The sequence below is a fragment of the Saccopteryx leptura genome, chromosome X (assembly GCF_036850995.1).
Source record: "Saccopteryx leptura isolate mSacLep1 chromosome X, mSacLep1_pri_phased_curated, whole genome shotgun sequence".
In the NCBI taxonomy this organism is placed as follows: Eukaryota; Metazoa; Chordata; class Mammalia; order Chiroptera; family Emballonuridae; genus Saccopteryx; species Saccopteryx leptura.
The window spans coordinates 111,081,016-111,093,990 of NC_089516.1; the positions used below are offsets into that span (position 1 = coordinate 111,081,016).

The 12,975-nt window shown below is 46.1% G+C and overlaps 1 protein-coding gene across 1 annotated transcript; it reads left to right on the forward strand.

Annotated features, from left to right (window-relative positions):
• The first annotated feature begins 2,408 nt into the window (after positions 1 to 2,408).
• Positions 2,409 to 5,276, forward strand: SLC25A5 (solute carrier family 25 member 5). Its single transcript, XM_066356133.1, has 4 exons — positions 2,409 to 2,606; positions 3,594 to 4,080; positions 4,322 to 4,462; positions 4,851 to 5,276. Exons 1-4 carry the CDS (start codon positions 2,496 to 2,498, stop codon positions 5,006 to 5,008), a joined length of 897 nt encoding a protein of 298 aa, XP_066212230.1. The 5' UTR covers positions 2,409 to 2,495; the 3' UTR covers positions 5,009 to 5,276.
• The last annotated feature ends 7,699 nt before the right edge of the window (positions 5,277 to 12,975 follow it).

The window sequence follows — 12,975 nt, forward strand, 5'->3', positions numbered from 1 at the left end:
CCACAGCAAAGGGTTGCTTTTAAATGACCCTTCTTGTATTTCATCTTCAGTAAAACTACACTTAGGTATCCAAAGACTGAGAAGGAACAAATTCTTTGTACTTATTCGATCATTTTGTGTGTGTGTGTGTGTGTGTGTGTGTGTGTGTGTAGACAAAAATCTGACAGAGCAATAAATGTGGAAGTGCTTGTAACTGTAAAAATCATCTGGAAGAGAGAATACAATAGGGACCTCGTGCTCAAAGGGAGTAGCAGATGTGGCCATGAGAACTAGAAACAGTGTATCTAAGTGATAGCCCTGCATTTCAAAAAGGAATTAACATTTGAATAAAATGCATTAATCAGAATGCAAGGGTTCAAACTAGAAAGGCTTTGAATTTTATTTTGAAATGTGTTCTAAAATCCACCTCCCTCTAAACAAAATGCTCTGTAGACTTTTGCTTTAGCTGTTAATTCTCTCCCTAGTAGAAGTAGGGGAGTGAATATCACTTTCAAAGAATATACTCTATCATTCTCTGAAACTGTACAGTAAGGTTATTTTTGCATCCAGATGCATCACTAGTTACCATCAGCTAATGAGAAAACTAGCAGCTTCTCACGAGTACAGGTCAAAGAGATCCCCAAGATTAACAAAGCTGGATTCAAACTTGCTCCTCTTGGAACACTTGTGATGTGTGCTTGTCACGCTGGTTTGCTGGGGTTCTTGGGAGGGCTAACAAATTGCAAAGTATACTTAGAGGACCAGACAATCCTGGAGGAACCCTAGAACTGGGTCCTTTGACAGGGGGGCTTGGAAAAGGTGGGAGAGAGGGTGGGAGGAAAGTGAGGGCTATGCCCCTATGTCTTCTGCACGCTGGACACCTGGGATTCAACTGAAATTGCAGTTTGCAAGAGTTATCTTTATTTCTATAAACATTGTTGTGATTACTTAGACAAAAATTTGTGATTACACCCTTGGCTCCTGCTCTAAACCTGAGAGAGTGCATTCAAACTAACAAGCAGCTTTTCAAGGTCATGTGTAACAAATGCTTAGGCCGCGTAGGAATAAAGGGGCTCAGTAAGCACTTGTCCATTGACATAATGGCCGTCAGTATAACACTGTTGATTCCTCTAAACTTTTCTGGAGTTCATGAATCTATTCACTCCAAGAGCACTTTACCTGGAGTTCAGGAAGTCAAATGCCAACCTAGTTCACACAGCCTTTCAATCATTTCTGTACAACCTCTATATTTGGCTTCTGGCTACAGTCATTTCCCTACCCCCAGCCAAGTCCTTTGGACTCTCCTCTCCTAATTCCCAGCAAGATCTTTGTTAAACTGTATTTGCAAACCCGGGTCTGGAGCATGGGGACAGGGTCTCCTCTCTTCAGTCCTCCCGGTTTCCTCTGGCTTCACCAGCAAAACTTCAGGGCAGCCCCAGGTCAGAGCGGGGAGGCACTTGCCTCGGCACAATATTTAAGGGGGCGCCAAACAACTTAGTAATCAAAATAAATTCTTTTTTGTACATTTAGAAATTACATTGAGTGGGGTGACAGTGGTCCATAAGAACACATGAATTTCAGACAAACAGCTCTATGGCATTTGAACTCTTATTGATTGTGTTGTGTGCCCATCGCACAAAGTCAAATAATTTTCCATCGCGGTATATTTGTCCCTCTTGACTCCCCTCCCCCTGGTAACCACTTCACTTTTATCTATGTCCTTGAGTCTTAGTGTCATATCCCACCTATGTGTGAAACCATATTGGTCTCGGCTTTTTCTGATTTACTTACAAAATATATTTTTAAGCACTATTTTATGAACTCAAAAGTAATGCAAAACAAAATTCATGATGAACAAGTTATCGAAATTTAAAATAAAGACAGGATCCCCACCTTCTACACTTTCACGACCCTGCCTCACTGGTCTCACCCTAATCCCAGGCCTGGGCCTCCAACTAAACTTGATTTACTAAAACAGGTGACCGGTCTGCTGGCCGTAGTTTGCCTGTCTGAAATTTCTTAAATGTTGCATTAAATATTATTTATCTTGATTATCGAGCTTTTCTTTCTTCTTTTTTAAAAAATTTTGTATTTTCCATTCCCTTACATCCTTCCCCTCATCCTTGTGCCAGCCCTGCTGCAGAGGTTTTTGTCCAGGCACATGGTGACCTCAGCCTCACTCCCGGCTCCCAGGCTTCTCCCAGGGTCGAGCGTCCGAATCCTCGGTATTCTCTGGGGTCGCCCCTCCCTCCCCTCTGGTCAGTTCAAGCGGACCAGCCCGGGGCGCGGAGGGCGGCCCTGGCCCCACTCCGCGGATCCTCCCCTGCAGCGCTCAGCCACTCAGCAGCCGCGCGGCTCAGCACACCGCCCGCCAGCCCCGCCTCCGACGCCGGCCTTCGGGTGGCCGGCTCCGCGTATATATATCGGCCATTTGCTTCGCTGCGCCTTACAGCCCCGGAGTCCCGGCCGGTTATTTGCTCAGTTTCGCAGTCGCCTGCTTCTTCTTTTCTTTCAACATGACAGATGCCGCTGTGTCCTTCGCCAAGGACTTCCTGGCCGGTGGAGTGGCTGCGGCCATCTCCAAGACAGCAGTAGCGCCCATTGAGCGGGTCAAGCTGCTGCTGCAGGTACGTCCTGGGACCCGAGAGCCCGACCAGGAAGTGGGGGAGGGAGCGGAGAGGGGGTCGCGCAGAAAGCGGGGCCCTAGGATGGAGGGGGGAGCTCTTTAGGTCTGGGGAAGTGGCGGCTTAGGGGCCCGGGGGGGCCGCAGAGGCGGGCCAAAAGGCAAACTCGAGGGAGGTGCTTTCGTGACCTGAATTTCCAAATCTAGGAAGGGGTCAGGGGTGGAGGGAGGTGACCAACGCCGGCGCCTGGCACCCCAGAGGCCGCGAGCTCGGACCGCGCAGTCCGGAGTGGCTAGGCTCCCCGGGCCTCCGGGTCACGGGGGAAGCCTGAAAGCCGGCGAACACCTGGCCCTAATGGAGACCTCAAGGTCGCGGCAAGGAGAGCGCAGCAGTGGGTAGCCACGCGGCCAGCAGAGCGGCCGCGCTCCTACCCGCCCGGGCCGGAAGCCTGCGCCGGGAAGCGCGTGTGCCTGCTGCGTCCGCCTCTGCGCAGCCGCCGGCGCGTCCCCGCGGCCGCTTTGCGCCGCGCGCTCGCACGCTCCGGCTCTAGAGGGCGCACTTGGGCTGGCGAAGGAAGGAGGGTGGCCCGCGGGTCACCTCCAGGAGGGGAGTCGGGGCGAAGCGGGAGGGAAGCAGCCCTAGAGAGCAGAGGTGTGTGCCCTGGTCCCCAAGGTGACCGCGCCCTACGTGGGACTCACCTTAATGCCGCTGAACCTGGATCTGACCTTTCTCTTAGTTCTAAAGGTCACGGGTCCGCTTAAGTGTGCCGCCTCCCACCCAAAGGGGAGGAGGCTTAATGCCTCTAATGATACAGATCTCTCTTCCACCTGTGACAGCTGTCAGGGTTCGGAGAGTCCAGCGTGTGATACAGAAGACTACATTAAGGGGATAGCTAACCTTAAATCGCGTTGATTGGGATGATATAGTCTCTTCCTTCTAACCTTCTCCATGATTATAACTCTCCCTGTTAACGCTCCTTCTTGTGTGCAGGTGCAGCATGCCAGCAAGCAGATCACCGCAGATAAGCAATACAAGGGCATTATAGACTGCGTGGTTCGTATCCCCAAGGAGCAGGGAGTCCTGTCCTTCTGGCGTGGTAACCTGGCCAACGTCATCAGATACTTCCCCACCCAGGCTCTCAACTTTGCCTTCAAAGATAAATACAAGCAGATCTTCCTGGGTGGTGTGGACAAGAGAACCCAGTTTTGGCGCTATTTTGCAGGGAATCTGGCATCAGGTGGCGCGGCTGGGGCCACCTCCTTGTGTTTTGTGTACCCTCTTGATTTTGCCCGTACCCGTCTAGCAGCTGATGTGGGCAAAGCTGGAGCTGAAAGGGAATTCAAAGGCCTTGGTGACTGCCTGGCTAAGATCTACAAATCTGATGGGATTAGGGGCCTGTACCAAGGCTTTAATGTGTCTGTGCAGGGTATTATCATCTATCGAGCTGCCTACTTCGGTATCTATGATACTGCCAAGGGTAAGTTTGCCATGTGCTTTGAAGTTGTGTTATTAAGAGACAAGTTAGAAGAATCATTATGCCATTCTAGTTTTCCAGGAGCCAGAGTGGTTTTCTTTGTTTTGTTTTGTTTGTAATTGCTGTGAAGGCAGCTAAGGTCATCCAGTACAACCCTTATGACCAGAGGAGGTATTGAGGGGAGGTGGAAAACGAGTCAGTAAAACTCTGCCTTTTGGTAAAGGTGTCTCTTTCCTCTTATCAGGAATGCTTCCAGATCCTAAGAATACTCACATCTTCATCAGCTGGATGATCGCACAGTCCGTCACTGCGGTGGCTGGGTTGACTTCCTATCCATTTGACACTGTTCGTCGCCGCATGATGATGCAGTCGGGGCGCAAAGGAAGTAAGTTCCCCTTAAGCAGAAGATGAAAATGTGGGCATGAGGCAGAGACATAAACTAGTGCTGCCTGGCTTGTGAAATGGCAGTCTGTTCAGGTCACGGGGTGGAGTTTATGTGTCTGCTGCACAGTGGCCTATGAGCGAGCCCTTTGGATGCCTATGAATGAGGGTGCTTAAATTGTATTAGAGGTTATGTCCAATGAGTAGTCTACGTATCACTGTTTTCTAGTCACACCATTAATATTTCAGTATTTCCCACACTAACATGTTAATGTTGGCTTTTTAAAACTTAATTTTAGCTCTTTGAGGCAGGGTGCTGGTTAAGACCAGTAAATTCTAAAGACCTTTGCATCAGCCTTTTGTCACCAACTTCATGTCTTTCTTCTTTGCAGCTGATATCATGTACACAGGCACACTAGACTGCTGGAGGAAGATTGCTCGTGATGAAGGAGGCAAAGCTTTCTTCAAGGGTGCGTGGTCCAATGTTCTCAGAGGCATGGGTGGTGCTTTTGTGCTTGTTTTGTATGATGAAATCAAGAAGTTCACCTAAGTTATTTCCTAGTCTTCCCTCCCCTGCCGCTGAGAACAGGCATGTTGTATTATGTCACATAACTTGAGCATTCTTGACAGACTGTCGGCTGTCTATTTATCAATGGCAACTATTTGCTGGTTGAAAATGGAAGCAATAATATTTCATCTGACCAGTTTTCTCTTAAAGCCATTTCCATGTTGATGATGGGACTCAATTCTGTTTTTTATTTCAGTCACTCCTGGTTAACAATAAATTTGAAGGAATAAAGAAAATATCTGAAATACAATTTTGTTTGTGGTTTATTTGCCAAAAAGTTTTTTTTAATTTAGTAAGTGCTCCATTTGAGTAAGTGCTGCATGTTGAATAAATACTACAGTATTTCCTGAGACACGAAGAGCTTAGCTGTGTGACCTATCAACATTCCCAGTCCGTTAGAAAAATAATATTCAGGTCCACTGCATCCAAAATCACTGGTCTACCACCCATGGATGGTTACAACTGAATGAGCTTTCTCCAAAAAATAAAATGTATCCACCTTAACCTAGTCCTGTGGTTATAAATCAAAAAATGTAAGCTGAAATGTTTTAAGTGGGTGGTGGTTCTGTGATTTTTGTGTTAAAACAAAAAAATTGTAAAATAGAAGGCAATAACAGCAATTTTCAGCCAGTTCCTTCCCTCCGTCTTCACCTGGCTCCAGCCGTTTCAGTGTAATCCCATTCAAAGCAGAGGATTAGATTAAGCAGTGCTGAGACTGCAGTGCTGGTGAAGATTTCAGGCAGATCTATGCAACTGCCACGAGCTCAAAACTCGGCTCGGAAAAGAGGAAATGGATCTCCTAACAGGCTAATGTTAAATCCAGTCAGTGGAAGACATTTATGTTTCTTTTGGATAAGCCCTTATTTGGGATCCACATGAGGATGTGTTTGTGATTTCTGTTGCTCTTAAACCTCAGAAATCCAGTGGGTTTTTGTAACACAAAATTTATGAGTAAAGCACCATGATTGTCAATCCACAACATCACTAGGAGAAAAGGATAGGTGATTAACGTGCACAGGCAAAACTCATGCCTGACGAGTAGGACACGTGCTGGCATGTTTTAAGTGCAGCTTGCTAGGGGTCTGTGTGACGTGTTAATGCCCAGGGGACCCTAGAGCTTTCAATCACCTGAATCATACTTAGTTGTTAACTCAAAGCAGGCCCTGGCCGGTTGGCTCAGTTGTAGAGCGTCGGCCTGGCGTACAGGAGTCCCGGGTTCGATTCCCAGCCAGGGCACACAGGAGAAGCGCCCATCTGCTTCTCCACCCCTCCCCCTCTCCTTTCTCTCTCTTCCCCTCCTACAGCCAAGGCTCCATTGGAGCAAACATGACCCTGGCGCTGAGGATAGCTCTGTGGCCTCTGCCTCAGGTGCTAGAGTGGCTCTGGATGCAACAGAGTGACGCCCCAGAGGGGCAGAGCATTGCCCCCTGGTGGGCATGCCGGGTGGATCCCAGTCGGGCGCATGCGAGAGTCTGACTGCCTCCCCGTTTCCAGCTTTGGAAAAATGCAAAAAAGAAAAAAAAAAAAAAAAAGAACTCACAGCATATGCATATGTCAAAACAAAGTTCTACCTCTTAAATATATACCATTTTATAAATTAAAATTGTTTTTAAAAACCCCAAACTTGCCTGACCAGGCGGTGGCGCAGTGGATAGAGCATCGGACTGGGATGCGGAGGACCCAGGTTTGAGACCCCGAGGTCGCCAGCTTGAGCGTGGGCTCATCTGGTTTGAGCAAAGCTCACCAGCTTGGACCCAAGGTCGCTGGCTTGAGCAAGGAGTTACTCGGTCTGCTGAAGGCCCACGGTCAAGGCACATATGAGAAAGCAATCAATGAACAACTAAGGTGTCACAACGAAAAACTGATGATTGATGCTTCTCATCTCTCTTTGTTCCTGTCTGTCTGTCCCTGTATATCCCTCCCTCTTTCTGACTCTCTCTCTGTCTCTGTAAAAAAAACAACAAAAAACAAAAAAAAAAAAACAAAAAAAAACCCAAACTCTTATTCTGGTATCAAAGAAGCCTGGATAATGCCCTTTAATTGTGCTGTTGGGCAAATTGCCTAATTTCTTGAAGCCTCAGTTTTCCTCATCTATAAAATTAAGATATTGCCTGCCCCAGAGGGCTATTGCAAGAATTAGCTTATGCAAAACATTTGCCATAGGGCCCTGGCCGGTTGGCTCAGTGGTAGAGCGCCAGCCTGGCATGCAGGAGTCCTGGGTTCGATTTCCGGCCAGGGTACACAGGAGAAGCGCCCATCTGCTTCTCCACCCCTCTCCCTCTCCTTCCTCTCTGTCTCTCTCTTCCCCTCCAACAGCCAAGGCTCCATTGGAGCAAAGTTGGCCCCGGCACTGAGGATGGCACTGTGGCCTCTGCCTCAGGCACTAGAATGGCTCTGGTTGCGGCAGAGCAAAGCCCCAGATGGGCAGAGCATCGCCCCCTGGTCGGATGCATGCGGGAGTCTTACTGCCTCCCCATTTCCAACTTCAGAAAAATACAAAAAAACAAAACAAAACAAAAAAACATCTGCCATAGAAAATACATAATAAGCAGTATATGTGATAACTATGATAATTATTACGAGGCAGTTAAGATTTCGCAGACTCCAGGATCAGAAGTACCTGGATTTGAATCCTGGCTCTGCTCCTTACCTGGCTGTATGACCTTGGGCACGTCATTTAATATCCCTGAGTCTCAGTTTTTTCATCTATAATATCGGGATATAATCGTGCCAGTTTTATTTCCTCCGGGTGTTATGATGGAGGGTTAAGGAACATAAAGCACGTAGAGCAGTGCCATATTCCCCAGGTATAAGACACACCTTTTTTGAAAAAATTTGGTCTAAAAACTGGGTGCATCTATACAGTGGTTGTAGATATTTTTACTTGCATTTCCCACTTTTTCGCACTTGTTTTTGCGCTCATTGTTGAAGACAGTGATCCGTCATCAGACACAGATGAGGACAAGCTAATGGATGAGGTTTGTTTTGGGATTTTTTTGTATTTTTCTGAAGCTGGAAATGGGGAGAAGCAGTCAGACAGACTCCCGCATGTGCCCCACCGGGATCCACCCGGCACACCCACCCGGGGCGAAGCTCTGCCCACCAGGGGGTGATGCTCTGCCCCTCTGGGGCGTCGCTCTACCGCGACCAGAGCCACTCTAGCGCCTGGGTCAGAGGCCAAGGAACCATCCCCAGCGCCCAGCCATCTTTGCTCCAATGGAGCCTTGGCTGCGGGAGGGGAAGAGAGAGACAGAGAGGAAGGAGTGGGGGGGGGGGGGTGGAGAAGCAAATGGGCGCTTCTATGTGCCCCGGCTGGGAATCGAACCCAGGTCCCCCGCACGCCAGGCCGACACTCTACCGCTGAGCCAACCGGCCAGGGCTGGATGAGTTTTGACAGTGATGAGGAGTTGTATGAATTTTATGATGAATAAAACTTGAGTTCAATAACTTTATGTAATACTTTTTTTTTCTTCAAATTTTGGGCCCCAAAATTAAGGTATGTTATACATGGGAACATCTTATACATGGGGAAATATGGGTAACTATTGGCACCTGGCACTTACTAGTAAGCACACTAATGGGAGTTTTTCATAATTAGGCATCCATTTTGTTGAATGATTTGCCCAAGCAGAGCACTGCTTAAGAATGAATTTAAGTCCATTTTTCCTTTTCTGCAGGAGCCTAGATATACTATACTGTGTAAAATTTCTACAAAACAAACTTCAGCTTAGGTCTTTTTCACTAAGAGGCTCTCCAGCTAAAGCTACAAATCACAATACAGGAGAGGAGCCCCTGTATGGCTATTACAATGACTGTGGATCCACTGAGCTGCAGCTATTAAAATAAACCTAGGACCAGACGCTAATGATCAGGAAGCAAGAAGTGGTGCCTCCTACAGTTGCGTGGCTGATATAAATGAGGCGCTGGTTAATTTTTTTTTCTGTTCCTCCTATCCTTGTTGTTCAATGATTTTTGAAATTTAATTTAAAGACAAAGTGGTTTTAATCTCTCCAAGCTGTGCAGGTTAGTGCTATAGAATTCATTATGTCTATTATGCTCATGCGAACATTGATAGTACCCAATCTTAGCAACACCCTAATTTATGCTGTTGTTTTGTTACTATTCAATTCATAACAGGATCCGTGAAGCCTGATTCCAGGTGAGAGAGCCAGAATACAGGTCAGCCTGCGAACAGCCGAGCTTCTCATTCGGAGGCCTCTCCAGTCTCGGAAGCAGTGTGCTGTGGGCGCTCCGGACCACCGGGGGAAGAAAACAGGGGTGTCTCCCCACAGGGGCAGTTGCCGTGGCTGGTAAGTCATTTAAGCCATTATTTCCATATTAAAAGACATGCGGATATGGCAGAGAGTCTATTGCACAATTTGAATGCATTTTTGAAAAACAGAAGCTGCTACTAGAGAGTGCTTGTGAACAGAGGACCATTTCTGGCACTTCCCTAGACCCCTGGAAGGGCCCATTCAGCCTCCTCGGCTATTATCGATAATTTGGTAGAAAAAATTTAAAAGTACTGCCGTACTGGATGATAGATTTTTCAAGTGTCAGTGTTGTCGTAAATTTCATTTTTTCCTGTGAAGTTTGTGAGCATAGTGTATAGTATTTCTATTTTGATTTTTAGATTTTTAACACAGTTAATATCTGTACATGCTAATTAGTCAGATAGTAAAGAAAAGGTATAAAATGAAAAGCAAATTATCTCTCTGTCCTACCTTTCCCATCCCTAGTCCTCCTCCTCAAAAGTAACCATTGTGAACAGTTTCTCATAGATCTATCTACCCAAATGAATACATGTTGTTGTAATAGTAGCTGATTTATTTGTATCTGAATAATAGTCTCAGCGCTCACACTGAAAATGGCATGATTCTTTGAGACCAGTGTCAGCCGATGGGTGCCAGGGCTCACAGTCGTCAGCCGATGGGTGCCAGGGCTCACAGTCGCAGTCGGACGCAGGAGGGTGCGCCGCGGTAGCTTCTGGACTTGGGCTCGGAGCAAGGATTTCTAAGTGGGACCCTTTATTGAAACCCTAAATCAGTACTTTCCTTTCGAGTTTTAGCTTTGGTCACTGAGGGGGACCGTCACTTCTAACATCCGAGTCTTAGTTTCTTCCCTAAAAACTGGAAGTCCCTTCCAGTTTTAACGTTCTCTGGCACCATCATTTTCACAGAAAACAGAATCTGTGAAAGGACTGGGATTAGGTGATTAAATCCTTCCAGGGAACATTTTAAAATATCTAACAGGTCGTAAGTGAATAGTCTCTGACTCGGAGCAGTCATTTGCAGACTGTGAGGGTGGGTTGGCGTTGCAAGTGAAATTACGAATGTAAAGATTTACATTAATTTTGGGACCAAGAAGCTGAGCAACAAAATTACAGCTCGGAGTTTGGGTCAGAGGTGATCTGATTTACCTCAAAATAATTAACATCTGTCTTGTAAAAGCCTCATCTTATTATGTGTAATGTGCACTTTAGTATGCAGGTGGAGATTTATTTGCACAACAAATATTGAACCCTGCAATTTCTGGACACACAAGAAAAACGCCTTGTGTTCCACTCAAAATATTTGGAGGCGCTTTCCCATCATTTCAGCCATTATTTGCTTTATGTGTAGGTGAACAAGTTCAGATGCATGGTGCTCTTCTTAGCCAAAGGCTTAAAAAGGACCTTTGGTATCCTAGCAACAAATATAAACAATGTTCAAGTGACTGATTGGGTGGCTGTTTTCACTGGACCCTCTTCAAGACAAAACTGAATTCAATTAAAGAAGTCTGTTAATCTATGTATTTTTCAATACTGTCAAGGAAGGAGACAGTAGAAAGGGGCTCTTATTTTGATGAGGAGCATCCAACCTGGGATTTCATTTCCTTGGGCGAGTTTTGTAACACAGGAGGAAATGTAGCACTGCTGAGATTTAAGAGAATGTGCCAAATGTGTCTAATCACAGGACACATTTCACTGTCTCTAACGTTTTCACTCCCAGAATGGAGATATTTGTGGCCATAAAGACGTAACCAGAACAAAGTCTGTGCTAAATTGCTCTGTTTGGGAGTGAAAAGCAAACTCTTCTGTCCCAGTGAGCTCCCGGTGCCCTGCTCCCGACCAGACAGCAGAGACATCTCATGGAAGAGGCAGAGGGACTGGGAAGCTAATGATTTCACTCTGGAGCCACTTGGCACGGGCCCCTTCCCATTGCCATAGCAATGTATTCATTTGGTCAGAAGGTTTTGTTAAATTTTCAAAAGTAAGATCTTTTTGGTTTTTTAAAAGAGGGCGCCAAAATTATATAAGCTGATCCCCCCACCCCCACTGAGCCTGCTCACGGAGCTGGAGTAGATGAAGAAATGCGGGGCCTGCCCTGTCCATCGGGGCAGAGGGGGCCCTGGTCTGGAGCTTGCTCAGCGTCTGATTGCTCCGCTGCTCCCCGTTTTCCCACTCCTGTTGCGCTCCTGAGAATCTTTTGGGCTAGAGGTCTCATTTTCAAATACCAAACTTTGTCACTTGACAGCTATCCAGCTTTAACTGCTTTGTGCCTCAGTTTCCCCATCTGGCATATGTGGATAACAATAGTACCTACCCCGAAGGAGTAGTGTGGAGATCAAAGGGGTTAATATATGTAAAGTGCTTAAAATAATGCTGGGCACCTGCTTGACACAATCTTGCTATTATTATGACTTATTGTTTTATTGGAATACTTTAAATTATGATTTCATTCATGAGAAACTGGTGAAATGGATTTATCTCTGACCTACAGATTTTCTAAAACAGTCTCAAGAAAATGTCACATATACTATAGAAAATGAATCAGAGATCAAGAAAGTTGTAGAGAAAGAAGAAAGGAATCCTTTTTGAATGGAATGAATAGGAACATGTGGTTATAGTGATAATCCTAAACTCTACCTCAGGGCATGTATTGATATTTTACAACACTGATTAAGAAAGAGAGCAAAGGCCAAGAACAAATCCATCCTGCCTCACACCAGACCCCACTGCCCTGTTGGCACGGGCCCCTTCCCAGCCCTGGGAGGTGCCATAGCAATGTATTCATTTGGTCAGAAGTTTTTGTTAAATTTTCAAAAGTAAGATCTTTTTGTTCTATTCCGTTTTTTTGTTTTGTTTTGTTTTGTTTTGTTTTAAAGAGGGCACCAAAATTATATAAGTTGATCCCCCCGCCCCGGGAGCCCATACGTGGTCACTAGGGTTCCCTTTGCTCTTGTAGTATTTCAAAGAATCCAGAAGTCCCAGCCTGACCACTCAACCGTATGATTTCAGTCCCCAGGGGGAAAGAAACTGCTGGGAAGAGGCAATGTACCCAGACTTTTGGAAGCAAAACATCGCCTTTCATTTATGCAATTAAGTTCAGGACCCAGGAGTCCTTTTTCTTTTTTTTTTTTTTTTTTAATAAAAATTGAGCCTTGTCCTGGGCTTACCAAGAATGAAAGGCAGGGGGAGAGGCGCTTGCGGTTCCGGGTAATAGCATGCCGCTTTCCAGCTCGGATAGAAAGCTGGGAGCGTGGCTGTGGAATCTGTAGTCCCGCTTGAACTCCGAGCTTCTCTGTCTTGGGTCGATCATGCCTCATCATGGGTTAGTGCTTCAGTCTGTCCTCCAGGAAAACTGGAAATCCACTTTTCTTGAGTTACAATATCCCTTCTGAAATCTTCTCCTAGGGGTTGGGTCACTTTTCAGAATTTCTCAAACTGAACAGATTGGATTCAGTTAAGCCTGTTTGTGTTGATTTCAAACAATACAACCAAGTACCAGTGATTTCTCTAAAACTGCAGAATCAGGATTGTAGCTAATTTTTGTGACCTCTGATTGCCGGACATTGTGCTAAGCACTTAACATGAATTAACTCTCCCGAGCCTCTGAACAACTCCGAGAGGGAGGTATTATTCTTAACTCCATTTCATTTATAGCTGATGAAACTGAAGTTTAGAGAGA